Source organism: Heterodontus francisci, chromosome 33, assembly GCF_036365525.1.
Source record: "Heterodontus francisci isolate sHetFra1 chromosome 33, sHetFra1.hap1, whole genome shotgun sequence".
NCBI classification, from domain to species: domain Eukaryota; kingdom Metazoa; phylum Chordata; class Chondrichthyes; order Heterodontiformes; family Heterodontidae; genus Heterodontus; species Heterodontus francisci.
The window spans coordinates 17,451,492-17,469,605 of NC_090403.1; the positions used below are offsets into that span (position 1 = coordinate 17,451,492).

Here is an 18,114-nt window from a genome sequence, read left to right on the forward strand (position 1 = left end):
AAGGGCATATAAATATTGGAGTACCTGAATTTCTAGGACATTAGATTTTAAAGTTTTTGATGTTTTCAAATAATATTTTGGGACATAGTATATGAGTAATTTGAGGATTGACATGTAGTATGTGTAATATGCTTGGGAGGAATAGGTGACTGAACCGATGGTTCTCAAAACTATCCACCGCTGGGGTTTTTCTATAATCTGGGTCTGCTATAGGTTAATTGCTAGAGACTGATTGCCCTATTATTAGTCAGTAATTCCATTATCATTGTATCATGTGACTACCTGGATGGTAGAGGGTGAACTAAATGAACCTGGTTCTTTTCCCTTTTAGTGATAGCTACCTTTGCCAGTGTGGGGGTGGGGGCGGGGGCCAGAACCCTCTTATTATAGAATCATAGAGTCATTTACAGCATAGAAGGAGGCCATTTGGCCCGTCAATGCAGGCTCTCCAAGGACCAATCCAGTCAGTCCCACTCCCCCCCCTGCCTGATCCCTGTAGCCCTGCATGTTTATTAAATTGATTGGTCCAACATGGCCTTGCCAAGCCTCAACAACAGTCTTCCTTTTATTCCAGCACAAAGTGACATGTGAGTGAAGGGAACACCTTGAACGAAAAGTGCTGATCTCCAAAAACAGCCACGTCGTTGATATGGACAATATTGGCAGCTCTCTCAGTCAGAGCACTCACTCTCTATACCTCCCATTTCCAACACAGTCCTCTCCCACCCTGTTCAGGACGTGCAGTACCAGGAGGGGAAATGAGCACTGCAGGAATTGGGTATCAGGCATGTGCGGATCGGACTGAGGGAGCTGGCAGCGCTGAATGTTTTATGCCCCACTGGGAGATCAGCTGTTCTTCTAGTGAGTTTTTCATTATGGGTTTCACCCTCTCTCTTATTTTTGGTAATTATACCAGAACTTTATTTTGTCCCTACTCCCTCTGCCCCATCACCCCACCTACCCCTCCTACTCAACCCACACCAAGAGGTCAGTCATTATGGGTATGAATTGTCTGTAACACACAACCCTTTAAATATGATTAGCAGCCAGTGAGAACAATTACTGGCCCAGAATTTGCTGGTGTGTGGCATCATATGCTAGATTTTTCTCTCACTCATCCTTCAGCTCAAAAAAATTTTCTGCGCAGATTGCTGGAAGTGCAAACTGATAGCAGCGTGACGAGGGCTATGGGGCACCTTGTTGAACAATGTGACCAACAGTGTATTTCCTTAACCAATGAGATCTAAGGATACAGCAAGAAACAGATGAATGACACCAAAGAAAATAGGGTGAATTAGAGTCAAATTAGCTACAGAAAGAGAAATAGTGGGAAAGTAAGATTGGATTCAGAAACAGAAAAAAATGAGAAAGGAAAAGTAAGATAAAAATGATACATTTTAAATTAAAAATGTTTAAAACCTCTCAGGACAATTTACTACCTAGAGGAATGGAATGCCAGAGTTGGAATTGTTCCCTTTTTGGGCCAGAGAAGTTGGGTGGCATTGCAGGAGTATTAATTGCCTCGTTAAAAGGGTCCTTACGTCATTAAGTACCAAGCCCTAACTTTATGCAGAAAATTTAATTTAACAGCACAAGTTCTTGACATTCGTGGGCAGATTGACAGCGAGTTTCCATTTTTGGAAAGGAGTGACACAAATTATCCAACAATTGGTGGTGATTGTAACTCAGAGGGTATCTCTTCTTCGCCACAAATTGCTGGGTTATTTGCACACTAATAATGGCAAGCTCAGTAAATGCGTCGTTATTTTTCCAGGAAATCCTGGCCCACTGTATTATCAGCAAGCTTAAGGTTTGTCACTGAGTTAGAAAGTGAAAACCAAGGTGCTCCATAAAGTGTAATATTAACCATATTTCTTCCAATAATGTTCACTGTGAATGCAGCCATTGTACTGCTGCTAAGTTTTAAAAACACCTACAGGAAGGTTATATAGAAGAGTACCAGAAGGTAAAATACTGCATATGGTGGAAAGCTGAAATATAAATAGAAAATGCTGGAAATGCTCCGCAGGTCAGGCAGCAACTATGGAGAGAGAAACAGCTGACATTTCAGATCTGTGACCTGGAATTTTCTGTTTATGGAAGAGTACCAGGCTTGTCCTGAGAAAGTATCTTGGCTTCTAGATGGGCCTCTAATCCCTCAGTCATGGTCTTTGACACTGTATGCTATCTCAGCAAGAAAGTGAGATGTACAACCTGTCTTTATTTAATGTAAAGTATGGAAATGGAGACTTAAGTTGACTCCATTTGTCTCCTTTATCTAAATTATCTGGGTCTTAGCTATGGTCAGTGCTAGCACTCTTGCTTCTGAGTCAGAGATTCAACTGAGGGTTCAACTCCTGATCTAGGGACTTGAACAGAAAACTGAAGCTGACATTCCACTGTGGTGCTGATGGAATGCCGCACCGTTGGAGGTTAAGCCAAGGCCTGTATGCCCTGTTATTTAAATGTAAAAGATTATGTGGCACTATTTTGAAGAAGAGGAAGGGAGATCTACCCAGTGTTCCTATTTATCCCTCAACCAACATCACCAAAACAGATTATCTGGTCATTATCACATTGCAGTTTGTGTGAGTTTGCTGTGCACAAATTGGCTACTTTACAGCAGTAACCACTCTTAAAAGGTACTTCATTGGCTGTGAAGCACTTTGAGACATCCTGAGGCTTGAAAGGCGCTTATATAAATGCAAATTCATTCTTTACTGTTTTGATTTAAACCCAGTGCTCTCAGCTATCCTTGTGGGTTCTTTTTATGTTTGCACATCAGCTTGTAGTGTTAAAGAGTAGCATTGGTTTCTCTCTCCATAGTTGCTGCCTGACCTGTGGAGCATTTCCAGTATTGGATGATCACTTTGCTGAACGCCTCCATTCAGTCCACAAGCATAACACTGACCTTCCAGTCTTTTCTTGTCCTATTACCAAGCCCTTTTGGCTTGCACTATCATCCCTTTTTTCATTTTATCACTTCTGCCTTCCAACCTATCATTAGCGGGCGGCGCAGTGGTTAGCACCGCAGCCTCACAGCTCCAGTGACCCGGGTTCAATTCTGGGTACTGCCTGTGCGGAGTTTGCAAGTTCTCCCTGAGACCGCGTGGGTTTTCGCCGGGTGCTCCGGTTTCCTCCCCCAGCCAAAGACTTGAAGGTTGATAGGTAAATTAGCCATTATAAATTGCCCCTAGTATAGGTAGGAGGTAGGGGAATTGAGGGAAGGTAGGAATATGGGATTAATGTAGGATTAGTATAAATGGGTGGTTGATGGTCGGCACAGACTTGGTGGGCCCAAGGGCCAGTTTCAGTGCTGTATCTCTAAATAAATAAACCTTCCCTTTTATTCTCCCTTCCCCTGCCACTGTCCTTGTTTAAAATCTGTTAAATCTATAACATTTTCCATTTCTGATGCAAGATCACCAGCCTGAAGCATTAAATCTGTTTCTCTCTTCACAGATGCTGCCTGAACTGCAGAGTGTTTCTGGCATTTTCTGTTTTTATTCCAGAATAGCAAATGTGGGTTTGCAACCATGACTGTGCAGCCCACCACCCATCCATCCCAAACCTCTGTTGATCTCAACAATCTTGCTCTGACCAAAGGCAAAGGGTTTTTCCATTTGGGTGGGGTGATTGAGACCCTCTAAAAGCTGGTTCAGAAAAGCACTCGCAGTGACTGGGGACTGGTTCAGAGCAACAGTCTGCAGTATGTGGAGATGAAAACAGGCAATCTGGCCCTCTAAATATGATGGAGCAAATCTTGCTGGAGAGGAGCATATGCTGTTAGTTAGCCCTTTTACTGCGCCCTTCTGTTTAAATATAATTTATGCTGTAACTTGCTGGAAGTGTGAGCTGGTAATGGCATGGTGAGGGCAATGTGGAATCTGGAACCAACTGTCTTCTCCTTAATCAATGAGATTTAGTCATTGAGAAAGAAACAGAGGAACAATATTAAAGGAAATAGGATGAATTAGAGTCAAATCAGGTACAGAAAAGAAATAGAGTGAAAGAAAGGCTGGATTGAGAGAAAAAATAGAGAAAATGTAGAAAGTAAACAATTAAAATTTGAAATTTAAAAAATCTCTATGAGGAATTTACTACCTGCAGGAATGAGACTCCACAGTTTAAAATAGATAACTTTCTGGAGGGAGAGATTAAATAAATTAAAAGTTGTCACGTAGCTAAAAGGGTACCTGCGTTGTTAAATATGAATCCCATCTTTCTGTGACAAGTTTAATGGACAATTAATGTACAAATCCAGCAGGTTCTTAAAAATAATGGGAAGGCGAAGGATGAGATGCTATTTGTGTGAAGCAAACAATGGAGTGGTGTAAATCAACAAGAAAATCTGAAGCTTTGCAACTCACGCCATTTCTGTTCTTTCCCAGAACTTGCTGGCCAATTTGTGTGTTAATAATAGTGTGTCATTAACTCGCTGTTATTTTTCAAGGAAGAATTAGAAAGATTCTGCTCCAAAGGGCTCCTCCGTGAAGCCCAGTTGAGCAGCGTTCAATGCAATTGGAGCCTGGAGATTGGAAGGTAGCAAATGTAACCCCACTATTTAAGAAAGCAAGGAGAGAGAAAATGGGGAATGTCTGGCAAGCCCCCACCTACCAAGAATGAGGAAAATTAATTTCGCTACATGAGCATTGATTTTAAACAGTTGTTGGTGAAGAAAGAACTTGCTTTAAAAAAACAATTGGAGTGTTTAGCTGGAGAGAGACATTAGCATATACACAGACAGTACTTCAAAGAACAAAGCGGCTACTCCCTGCTCCAATTTAATCCACAATGGACATTTGATTACCAGACGTTGAAAGTGGAAAGGTTAGCATTCCAGGTTAACTGCTAAGATGGCCGAATACACAAACAGACATGGTCGGACCAGTTCGATCACATGGCTGGCTGACTGTTGGAGTCTTTTGAATTCGAATTTCCAACAGAGAATTTGAACTCAAAAGGCTGTTGTTAGCCCCTGGACTGACAACACTTCTCTCCTGTCTGCTTTTATCTCGCCCTCACCAGCTTCGGAAACCATCGAAGACACTTGAACCCCAAGAGAGAAAAGTCTCCTACAGTGAACAAGGTTTAAGAAGAATACTGGGCCCCAACAAAAAGTAAGAGCTGTCTGCAATCAAAGACTCCATGGCAAGCTGGAAACATAGAAACAGTAACAAGAAATGCCCTTTAGAGACTGTCTCAAACCTCTCCATTTTATTTTTCTTCTCTTTTCTGTCCCTATTTGCATGTGTGCATCACGTGTGCATGCTAGCATGTGCACATTGTATATCCGTAGGTGTTAACCGTATTAGAGTTCAAGTTTAAAGTTTAGTAAATTTCACTTTTCTTCTTTAAACCTAAAGAAAACCTGGTGTGCTCATTTCTTTGCCTTATAATTGGAAAGCTGTGAACAAGGGTTCACAAAGGGGAAGCTCAAATCACAGTGTATTTAAAATTAAACCGTGTTACAATAAGACCAGGTGAAGACAATAAAAGACCCCTAGACACCTTTCTCATCTGGTTGTAACAATATTGAGCAGGGTAGAGGAAGTGAGAGACCTTGGAGTGCATGCCCACAGATCCCTGAAGGTGGCAGGACAGATGGATAAAGTGGTGAAGAAGGCATATGGAATGCTTTCCTTCACTGGCCGAGGTATGGAATACAAAAGCAGGGATGTAATGCTGGAATTGTAAAATGCTGGTTAGGCCACAGCTGAAGTATCGCATACAGTTCTGGTCACCACATTACAGGAAGGACATTTGCTCTAGACAGTACAGAGGAGATTTACAAGAATGTTGCCAGGGCTTGAAAATTGTAGTTTTGAGGAAAGATTGGATAGGCTAGGGTTGTTTTCCTTAGAACAGAGGAGACTGAGGGGTGACTTAATTGAGATGTACAAAATTATGAGGGGCCTAGATAGAGTAGGTCGTAACAGGGAACCACAGACCTGTTAGCCTGACATCAGCAGTAGGGGAAATGCTAGAATCTATTATAAAGGATGTGATAACTGGACATTTAGAAAGGAATGGTAGGATTGGGCAGACTCAGCATGGATTTATGAAAGGAAAATCATGTTTGGAAAACCTATTGGAGTTTTTTGAGGATGTAACTAGCAGAATAGATAAGGAGGAACCAGTGGATGTGATGTATTTGGATTTTCAGAAGTGTTTTGATAAGGTCCCACATTGGAGATTAGTAAGCAAAATTAGAGCAAATGGGATTGGGGGGTAATATACTGGCATGGTTTGAGAATTGGTTAACGGACAGAAAACAGAGGAGAGTAGGAATAAACAGGTGATTTTCAGGTTAGCAGGCTGTGACTAGTGTGGTACCGCAAGGATGAGTGCTTGGGCCCCAGCTATTCACAATCTATATCAATGATTTGGATGTGGGGTGCAAATGTAATATTTTCAAGTTTGCTGATAACACAAAACTAGGTGGGAATGTGAGTCGTGAGGAAGATGCAGTGGCTTCGAGGGGATTTAGGTAGGCTAATTGACAGGGCAAGAACATGGCAGATGGAATATAATGTGGAAAAATGTGAAGTTATCCACTTTGTTATGAAAAACAGAAATGCAGATGTTACAGCCACATGGTGAGGGGTGTGGGTGATTCCCACTGTTCAACTCCCACCTGACTGCAGCAAGTGCTTTTTGTTATTAGGGTTTAACTCCTTTGTGTTTTATTTGCCAAATGAACAGACAGCGACAGGTTTTCTTATCGGTTTAAAACAGAAAATCAATTATTTATTGATCAACATGCCTTAACCAGAAATAGTCGCAACTGCATCCACTCACTCATTCACGCGCGCGCGCACACACACACATATACGCACACACACACACACACAGAAGAAAGACAGATAGAGAGGGTAAAAATAAAGGTTTAAGTGGGGGTAGTTTCAGGGGTCACAGTAAACCTGTTGAATTATCTCAGAAGTCAAGTTCTCATTGTTGCAGGCCTGAGGTGTTTGTAAGTTTCTCTCTTAGTTGAAAGTTAAGTTGAAGAAAGTGGATCACTTCTGATTCACTGCTGCATACTTAAAGATGTAGAATTTTACAGACAGGTGCTTCCCTTCTGGCTTGCTGGATTTCTCCCAGCTCCTTAGCTGGAAACTAGCTTCCTGGATGGTTTTTTCTGGGTGTCTATTTCATTCTCCTTCTAGGGCTGCTTTTTTAAGGTAAAAATTTGTTGCATCTCACCTCTGCTGAGAGACAATGTAGTGACTGACAATGGCCCAGGATGTGTCTACTTCGCACCTTCTTTGTTTCAGAAGAATACATTCAGTTCAGCAATGTTTCGGGATGGGTTTAGGATGGGTGCAATTGACACCTCTTAGCTTTGAAGGTATTCTTGGTTCAAAACAGACAGTGTGGCAATGTTCAAATACGCATGCAGCCATCACATGCACAGTGTACATTTAAAAAAAAAGTAAAGTCAGTTTTTATAACATTTAAGTTCTAGTCCATAATTTTTCATCGCCGTACTTGTCGTAAGCGTTCCACAGAGTATTTCTTAAATGGTGAGAGATTGGGAAGTATTGATGTCCAAAGGGACTTGGGTGTCCTTGTTCATAAATCCATGAAAACTAACATGCAGGTTCAGCAAGCAATTTGGAAGGGAAATCGCATGTTGGCCTTTATCGTGAGAGGATTTGAGTACAGTAGTTACAAAGTCTTGCTGCAATTGTATACAGCCTTGGAGAGATTGAGGTAACTGGGCCTCTTTTCTCTAGAGTTTAGAGGATTGAGAGGTGATCTCATTGAAGCACACAGAATTCGTACAGGGCTCGGAAGGATTGATGCAAGAAGGATAATTCCCCTGGCTAGGGGTTCTAGAACCAGGGGACACAGTCTCAAAATAAGAGGTAGGCCATTCAGGACTGAGGTGAGGAGGAATTTCTTCACGCAGAGGGTGGTGAATCTATGGAATTCTCTGGCCTGGGCTGTGGATGCTCAGTCATTTAGTATGTTCTTACCTTCCGGGAGTGGAGCGGAGAGGAGCGCAATGGACCTGTGGGGAGAATGCTGAGTCTATAAATCGAACCCGAGGATCGAGGCCCAGTCTCTTACCTTCCGGGAGCGGAGCGGAGAGCAGTTGGATCTGTGTGAGAGCAGTCGGAGCTCTTTCAGCGTGCCGGAGTTTTGAAAAAAAAAAGCTAACAGTGACGTCACAGGAGAGCTGCAAGGTGATTGGTTGGTGAGTCACTTCTGTTAGGGAATAGCTCTAAATAGCTGGGTAAGTATCTCAGGTAAGTATCTCAGCACCCACACTTTTTGGGATTTTCTTCTCCCTGCTGCTTTCACATGCATTCAAGTCCTCTGAAGAAGGAATTTTCCTCCACACAAGATCAGGGGGCGGGTTGTTCAACCTTGACGGTCTAAGAGCGAAGTCCAAAGTATGGAAAGTCCTCATCAGGGAACTCGTCTTTGCTGACAATGCTGCTTTAACATCTCACACTGAAGAGTGTCTGCAGCGTCTCATCGACAGGTTTGCGGCTGCCTGCAATGAATTTGGCCTAACCATCAGCCTCAAGAAAACGAACATCATGGGGCAGGACGTCAGAAATGCCCCATCCATCAATATTGGTGACCACGCTCTGGAAGTGGTTCAAGAGTTCACCTACCTAGGCTCAACTATCACCAGTAACCTGTCTCTAGATGCAGAAATCAACAAGCGCATGGGAAAGGCTTCCACTGCAATGTCCAGACTAGCCAAGAGAGTGTGGGAAAATGGCACACTGACACGGAACACAAAAGTCCAAGTGTATCAAGCCTGTGTCCTCAGTACCTTGCTCTATGGCAGCGAGGCCTGGACAACGTATGTCAGCCAAGAGCGACGTCTCAATTCATTCCATCTACGCTGCCTCCGGAGCATACTTGGCATCAGGTGGCAGGACCATATCTCCAACACAGAAGTCCTCGAGGCGGCCAACATCCCCAGCTTATACACACTACTGAGTCAGCGGCGCTTGAGATGGCTTGGCCATGTGAGCCGCATGGAAGATGGCAGGATCCCCAAAGACACATTGTACAGCGAGCTCGCCACTGGTATCAGACCCACCGGCCGTCCATGTCTCCGCTTTAAAGAAGTCTGCAAACGCGACATGAAGTCCTGCAACATTGATCACGTCATGGGAGTCAGTTGCCAGCGTTCGCCAGAGCTGGCGGGCAGCCATAAAGACGGGGCTAAAGTGTGGCGAGTCGAAGAGACTTAGCAGTTGGCAGGAAAAAAGACAGAGGTGCAAGGAGAGAGCCAACTGTGTAACAGCCCCGACAAACAAATTTTTCTGCAGCACCTGTGGAAGAGCCTGTCACTCTAGAATTGGCCTTTATAGCCACTCCAGGCTCTGCTCCACACACCACTGACCACCTCCAGGCGCTTACCCATTGTCTCTCGAGATAAGGAGGCCAAAGAAGAAATATCTCCGGTAAGAAAAGTTTAAAAGTTTAAAGTTTATTCCAAATAAAGTAAGTAGTGGGTTTTTTTAGGGAGTTCTGTAGTAATGAGGACCAGGGAAGAAGGGCCCTAGAGTAACTGATATTATCGGACATTAAGATCTTCCAGAAGGTTTAATTTGATTTAAAGGGTTAAGTCATGGCAGGAGAGCTCAAAGCTATGGTGTGCTCCTCGTGTTCCATGTCAGGAGCCGGGAACATTTCCAGTGCCCAGGACCAGCATGTGTGCAGGAAGTGTGTCCAGCTGCAGCTCCTGGAAACCTGGGTTTCGGAGCTGGAGTGGCACCTGGGGACACTGTGGAGCATCCACGAGGCGGAGAGTATCATGGATAGCACGTATAGAGAGCTGGTCACACCACAGACTCAGACCTCACAGGCAGGAGGGGCATGGGTGACACCAGGCAGAGCAAGAGGTTTAGGCAGGCAGTGCAGGAATCTCCTGTGGCTATTCCCCTGCAAAATAGATATACTGCTTTGGATACTGTTGGGGGGAATGGCCTCTCAGGGGAAAGCAGCAACAGCCCAATTTGTTGCACCACGGTTGGCTCTGCTGCACAGGGAAGGAGTAAAAAATGTGGGAATGCAATAGTTATAGGGGATTCAATTGTAAGGGGAATAGATAGGCATTTCTGTGGCTGCAAAAGAGACTCCAGGATGGTATGTCGCCTCCCTGGTGCTAGGGTCAAGGATGTCTCAGAGTGGTTACAGGACCGCTCTGTAAGGGGGAGGGTGAACAGCCAGTGGTCGTGGTACACATTGGTACAAACGACATAGGTTAAAAAAAAAAGGATGAGGTCCTAAAAGCAGAATATAGGGATCTAGGAAGTAAGTTGAAAAGTAGGACCTCAAAGGTAGTGATCTCAGGATTACTACCAGTGCCACGTGCTAGTCAGAGTATAAATAGCAGGATATATCAGATGAATACGTGGCTGAAGAGATGGTGTGAGGTGGAGGGTTTTAGATTCCTGGGGCATTGGGACCGGTTCTGGGGAGGTGGGACCAGTACAAACTGGACGGGTTACACCTGGGCAGGACCAGGACTGATGTCCTAGGGGAAGTATTTGCTAGAGTGGTTGGGGAGGGTTTAAACTAAAATGGCAGGGGGATGGGAACCTTTTGCAAGGAGTCAGAGGAGGGGGGATCAAAGACAAGAACAAAAGACAGTAAGGAGAATAAGAAAAGTGATAGGCGGAGAAATCAAGGGCCAGAATCAATCAGGGACACAGTGAAAAATATTGGGAAGACAAGTAATGTTAAAAAGACAAACCTTAAGGCTTTGAGCCTTAACACGTGGAGCATTTGCAATAAAATGGATGAATTAATCGTGCAAATAGTTGTAAACGGGTATGATATAGTCGGGATTATGGAGACATGGCTGCAAGGTGACCAGGGATGGGAAATGAACATCCAGGGGTATTCAGTATTTAGGAAGGACAGACAAAAAGCAAAAGGCGGTGGAGTTGCATTGCTGGTTAAAGAGGAAATTAACGCAATAGTGAGGAAAGATATTAGCTCTGACTATGTGGAATCTGTATGGTTAGAGCTGAGAAACACTAAGGGGCAAAAAATGTTAGTGGGGGTTGTATATAGACTCCCAAACTGTAGTGGTGATGTTGGGAATGGCATTAAACAGGAAATTAGAGACGCATGCGATAAAGGAACATCTGTAATTATGGGTGATCTTAATCTGCATATAGATTGGGCAAATCAAATTAGTCACAATACCGTAGAAGAGGAATTCTTGGAGTGTATATGGGATGGTTTTCTGGACCAATACGTTGAGGAACCAACTAGAGAACAGGCCATCCTAGACTGGGTGTTGTGTAATGAGAGAGGAATAATGCACAATCTAGTGGTGCGATACCCCTTGGGGATGAGCGACTATTATATGATTGTCACTCTCCATCTTGATGGAGAATTCTTAGTTGATTCTGAGACAAGAGTTCTGAATCTTAGTAAAGGAAACTACGAATGTATGAGGCGCGAGTTGACCATGACAGATTGGGAAATGTTACTTAAAGGGATGACGGTGGATAGGCAATAGCAAACATTTAAAGAGCGCATGGATGAACTGCAACAATTGTTTATACCTGTCTGGCGCAAAAGTAAAATGGGAAAGGTAGCCAAACCATGGCTTACAAGGGAAATTAGAGATAGCATTATATCCAAGGAAGAGGCATATAAATTTGCCAGGAAAAACAACAGACCTGAGGATTGGGAGCAGTTTAGAATTCAGCAAAGGAGGACCAAGGGATTGATTAAGAAGGGGAAAATAGAGTACGAGAGCAAGCTTGCGGGGAACATAAAAACTAATTGTGAAAGTTTCTATAGGCATGTGAAGAGAAAAAGATTGGTGAAGACAAATGTAGGTCCCTTACAGTCAGAAACAGGGGAATTTATTATGGGGAATAAAGAAATGGCTGACCAACTAAATGCATACTTTGGTTCTGTCTTCACAAAGGAGGACACAAATATACCAGAAATGTTGGGAAACACAGGGCTTAGTGAGAGAGAAGAACTGAAAGAAATCAGTATTAGTAGAGAAATAGTGTTGGGGAAATTGATGGGATTGAAGGCTGATAAATCCCCAGGGCCTGATGGTATGCATCCCAGAGTACTTAAGGAAGTGGCCCTAGAAATAGTGGATGCATTGGTGGTCATCTTCCAAGATTCTGTAGACTCTGGAACAGTTCCTACAGATTGGAGGGTAGCTAATGTAACCCCAACTACTTAAAATGGGAGGTAGAGAGAAAGCAGGGAATTATAGACCAATCAGCCTGATGTTGGTAGTGGGGAAAATTCTCGAGTCCATTATCAAAGATTTTCTTGCAGAGCACTTGGAGAACAGTGGTAGAATCAGACAGAGTCAGCATGGATTTACGAAAGGGAAATCATGCTTGACAAATCTACAAGAATTCTTCGAGGATGTAACTAGTAGAGTTGATGAGGGGGAGCAAAGTCCCACATAAGAGATTAGCGTGTAAAATTTAAAGTGCAGGGGATTGGGGGTAGTGTATTGCGATGGACAGAAAATTGGTTGGCGGACAGGAAACAAAGAGTAAGGATAAATGGGTCTTTTTCCGAATGGCAGGCAGTGACGAGTGGGGTAGCACAGGGATCGGTGCTAGGACCCCAGCTATTCACAATATATATGAATGATTTAGATGAGGGAACTAAATGTAATATCTCCAGATTTGCAGATGACACAAAACTGGGTGGGAGGGTGAGGTGTGAGGAGGATGCAGAGAGGCTTCAGGGTGATTGGACAAGTTGAGTGAGTGAGCTAATGCATGCTAGATGCAGTATAATGTGGATAAATGTGAGGTTATCCACTTTGGTAGAAAAAGCAGGAAGGCAGATTTTTATCTGAATGGGTACAAACTGAGAGAGGGGAATATGCAGCAAGACTTGGGTGTTCTCATACACCAGTCGCTGAAGGTAAGCATGCAGGTGCAACAGGCAGTAAAAAAGGCAAATGGTATGTTGGCCTTCAGAGCGAGAGGATTCAAGTACAGGAGCAGGGATGTCTTGCTGCAATTATACAGGGCCTTGGTGAGGCTACATCTGGAATATTGTGTGCAGTTTTGGTCTCCTTATCTGAGGAAGGATGCTCTTGCTATAGAGGGAGTGCAGCTAAGGTTTACCAGACTGATTCTTGAGATGGCGGGACTGACATATGAGGAGAGATTGAGTCGGTTAGGATTATATTCACCGGAGTTCAGAAGAGTGAGGGGGTTCTCATATAAACCTATAAAATTGTAACAGGACTTGACAGGGTAGATGCAGGCAGGATGTTCCCGATGGTGGGGTAGTCCAGAACCAGGGGTCATAGTCTAAGGATACGGGGTAAACCTTTCAGGACTGAGATGAGGAGAAGTTTCTCCACCCAGAGTGTGGTGAGCCTGTGGAATTCGCCGCCACAGAAAGCAGTTGAGGCAAAAACATCGAATGTTTTCAAAAAGGAGTTAGATATAGCTCTTGGGCCTAAAGGGATCAAAGGGTATGGGACGAAAGCCGGAACAGGCTACTGAGTTGGATGATCAGCCATGATCATAATGAATGGCGGAGCTGGCTTGAAGGGCCAAATGGCCTACTCCTGCTCCTATTTTCTATGACAGAGATCGATAGATTTCCAGATATTAAACATATCAAGGGATACGGGGATTGTGCAGGAAAATGGCATTGAGGTAGATCAGGGGTAGGCGGTGGCGTAGTGGTATTATCACTGGACTAGTAACCCAGAGACCCAGGGTATTTCTCTGGGGACATGGGTTCGAATCCCACCACAGCAGAAGGTGGAATTTGAATTCAATTAATAAATCTGGAATTAAAAAGCTGGTCTAATGATGGCCATGAAACCATTGTCGATTGTTGTAAAAATCCATCTGGTTCACTAATGTCCTTTAGGGAAGGAAATCTGCTGCTCTTACCTGGTCTAGCCTACATGTGACTCCAGCAATGTGGTTAACTCTTACATGCCCTCTGAAATGGCCTAGCAAGCCACTCAGTTGTATCTAACCGCTACAAAGTCTATAAAAAGGAATGAAACCGGACGGACCACCCGGCATCGACCGAGGCACCGGAAACGACAACGGCAAACCCAGCCCTGTCGACCCTGCAAAGTCCTCCTTACTAACATCTGGGGGCTTGTGCCAAAGTTGGGAGAGCTGTCCCCACAGATTAGTCAAGCAACAGCCTGACATAGTCATACTCACGGAATCATACCTTACAGACAATGTCCCAGTCACTGCCATCACCATCCCCGGGTACGTCCTGTCCCACCGGCAAGACAGACCCACCAGAGGTGGCACAGTGGTATACAGTAGGGAGGGAGTTGCCCTGGGAGTCCTCAACATAGACTCTGGACCCCATGAAGTCTCATGGCATCAGGTCAAACATGGGCAAGGTAACCTCCTACTGATTACCACCTATCGCCCTCCCTCAGCTGATGACTCAATACTCCTCCATGTTGAACACCACTTGGAGGAAGCACTGAGGGTGGCAAGGGCACAAAATGTACTCTGGGTGGGGGACTTCAATGTCCATCACCAAGAGTGGCGCGGTAGCACCACTACTGACCGAGCTGGCCGAGTCCTAAAGGAGATAGCTACTAGACTGGGTCTGCGGCAGGTGGTGGAGGAACCAATATGAGGGAAAAACGTACTTGACCTTGTCCTCACCAATCTGCCTGCCGCAGATGCATCTGTCCATGACCGTATTGGCAGGAGTGACCACCGCACAGTACTTCTGGAGACGAAGTCCTGCCTTCACATTGAGATACCGTCCATCGTGTTGTGTGGCACTATCACCATGCTAAATGGGATAGATTCGAACAGATCTAGCAATGCAAAACTGGGCATCCATGAGGCGCTGTGGGCCATTAGCAGCAGCAGAATTGTACTCAATCACAATCTGTAACCTCATGGCCCAGCATATCCCCCACTCTACCATTACCATTAAGCCAGGAGACCAACCCTGGTTCAATGAAGAGTACAGGAGGGCATGCCAGGAGCAGCACCAGGCATACCTCAAAATGAGGTGTCAACCTGGTGAAGCTACAACCCAGGACTATCTGCGTGACAAACTGCGTAAGCAGCATGCAATAGAGCTAAGCGATCCCATAACTAACGGATCAGATCTAAGCTCTGCAGTCCTGCCACATCCAGCCATGAATGGTAGTGGACAATTAAGCAACTAACTGGAGGAGGTGGCTCCACAAATATCCCCATCCTCAATGATGGGGGAGCCCAGCACATCAGTGCGAAAGATAAGGCTGAAGCATTTGCAACAATCTTCAGCCAAAAGTGCCGAGTTGATGATCCATCTCGGCCTCCTCCTGAAGTCCCCAGCATCACAGATGCCAGACTTCAGCCAATTCGATTCACTCCGCGTGATATCAAGAAACGACTGAAGGCACTGGATACTGCAAAAGATATGGGCCTTGACAATATTCCGGCAATAGTACTGAAGACCTGTGCTCCAGAACTTGCCGCGCCCCGAGCCAAGCTGTTCCAGTACAACTACAACACTGGTACCTACCCTGCAATGTGGAAAATTGCCCGGTATGTCCTGTACACAAAAAGCAGGACAAGTCCAACCCGACCAATTACCGCCCCATCAGCGTACTCTCAATCATCAGTAAAGTGATGGAAGGTGTCATTAACAGTGCCATCAAGCGGCACTTGCTTACCAACAACCTGCTCAGTGACACTCAGTTTGGGTTCCGCCAGGGCCACTCGGCTCCTGACCTCATTACAGCCTTGGTTCAAACATGGACAAAAGAGCTGAACTCAAGAGGTGAGGCGAGATTGACTGCCCTTGACATCAAGGCAGCATTTGACCGAGTATGGCATCAAGGAGCCCTAGCAAAAGTGAGGTCAATGGGAATCAGGGGGAAAACCCTCCACTGGCTGGAGTCATACCTAGCGCAAAGGAAGATGGTTGTGGCTGTTGGAGGTCAATCATCTGAGCTCCAGGATATCACTGCAGGAGTTCCTCAAGGTAGTGTCCTGGGCTCAACCATCTTCAGCTGCTTCATCAATAACCTTCCTTCAATCATAAGGTCAGAAGTGGGGATGTTCGCTGATGATTGCACAATGTTCAGCACCATTCGTGACTCCTCAGATGCTGAAGCAGTCCGTGTAGAAATGCAGCAAGACCTAGACAATATCCAGGCTTGGGCTGATAAGTGGCAAGTAACATTCACGCCACGCAAGTGCCAAGCAATGACCATCTCCAACAAGAGAGAATCTAACCATCTCCCCTTGACATTCAACAGCATTACCTTCGCTGAATCCCCCACTATCAACATCCTAAGGGCTACCATTGACCAGATCCTGAACTGGAGTAGCCATATAAATACCGTGGCTACAAGAGCAGGTCAGAGGCTAGGAATCCTGAGGTGAGTAACTCACCTCCTGACTCCCCAAAGCCTGTCCACCATCTCCAAGGCACAAGTCAGGAGTGTGATGGAATACTCTCCACTTGCCTGGATGGGTGCAGCTCCAACAACACTCAAGAAGCTCGACACCATCCAGGACAAAGCAGCTCGCTTGATTGGCACACCATCTACAAACATTCACTCCCTCCACCACCGACGCACAGTGGCAGCAGTGTGTACCATCTACAAGATGCACTGCAGCAGTGCACCAAGGCTCCTTAGACAGCACCTTCCAAACCCACGACCTCTACCAACTAGAAGGACAAGGGCAGCAAATACATGGGAACACCACCACCTGCAAGTTCCCATCTAAGTCACACACCATCCTGACTTGGAACTATATCGCCGTTCCTTCGCTGTTGCTGGGTCAAAATCCTGGAACTCCCTTCCTAACAGCACTGTGGGTGTACCTACCTGACATGGACTGCAGCGGTTCAAGAAGGCAGCTCACCACCACCTTCTCAAGGGCAACTAGGGATGGGTAATAAATGCTGGCATAGCCGGTGACGCGCACATCCCATGAATGAATAAAAAAAAAAATCAGCCGTGATCTCGTTTAATGGCAGAGCAGGCTTGAGGAGCAGAATGACCTACTCGTGCTCCTATGATCCTCTCAACTGGCTTCAGACAGTTGAAGCACTTCCACTCATGCTGTGCTTTCACCGAGGTCAGTGGCTTTTGTTTTACATTTAAAGCAGTCCATACAGTGTTTTGTTATGTTCAGTGTTGCCAGAGACTTCACATGTTGGACAATTTAGTTTGCGGCCTCACTTCAGAATTTTCTGTCGTTATCTAAATAAATCTCTCCACCAGAGCCAGGCTAAGCTTCATTACTGACAATCTGAGATAGCTCCCATTGTTTTTCCTGAACTGTTAATTGAATCTTCAGTCTGATGAAAATATTCATAATGCATTTGAATATGCTGCAGAAATTGGTGCATGTCCACACGCCCCGAGCAAAGGCGTTGCTGAATAGTGATCAGGAACGGGAACTCCATTCATTGGAGAATGCTTCAAATATTAGGCCACAAGTTGAAAATTCGGAAGCCGGGAGTAAAACAAAGGATGTCAGGTGGAACGTCTTCACTCAGAGGGTAATAGATGGACAGAATAGGTTTGCTGGAAAGCCACAGAATTGATGTAATAACGTTCATTTTTGGAGAAGGAATTGAGAGACATAGTAAGTACTGAACTTCCTAGTATCCTTACCCGCAGAGCACCATAAGGCTTCTGATGGGAAAATTAGAAGTCAGAAGAGTGTGAGGGCAGAAGAATTGCAGCAAATGAATCCAATGTTTCTACTTTGTGTAGGGATATTGTGCTGGCATCACACCTGAAACCCCTGGACTTGCGAGACAAGCTGGGAGCAAGGAATCAACCCTGGAATATATGTGCCAAGTCAACGAACACAAAGGACAGTGTTCAGGTGGGACTATCCAAGGTTAGTGTCAAATAATCATAGAATAGGGCTAAATATGTACTGTAGCTGGGTTCTGCAGACAAAGAAGGGCAGAACTCAGAGTCAATGCCATCCTGAATGCAACATTAAAACTCTGCATCTCAAGAGTTGGGGTGATCTAATTGAGGTGTTTAAGATGATTAAAGGATTTGATAGTTTATCTCTACTTAACCTATTTCTTGTGCTGAGTCATGCAGAATAAGGGGGCATAACCTTAAAATTAGAGCTAAGCAGGTCAGGGATGATGTTAGGA

General features: G+C 44.8%; 1 protein-coding gene across 1 annotated transcript in view; it reads left to right on the plus strand.

Moving 5' to 3' along the window:
- The window catches only part of ccdc103 (coiled-coil domain containing 103), a 29,376-nt gene that overhangs the window by 2,082 nt on the left and 9,180 nt on the right, over nucleotides 1-18,114 (plus strand). The window contains exon 3 of the mRNA XM_068013139.1: nucleotides 17,714-17,843. Coding sequence (XP_067869240.1) covers nucleotides 17,714-17,843 — 130 coding nt within the window. The remainder of the gene's footprint in view (nucleotides 1-17,713; nucleotides 17,844-18,114) is intronic.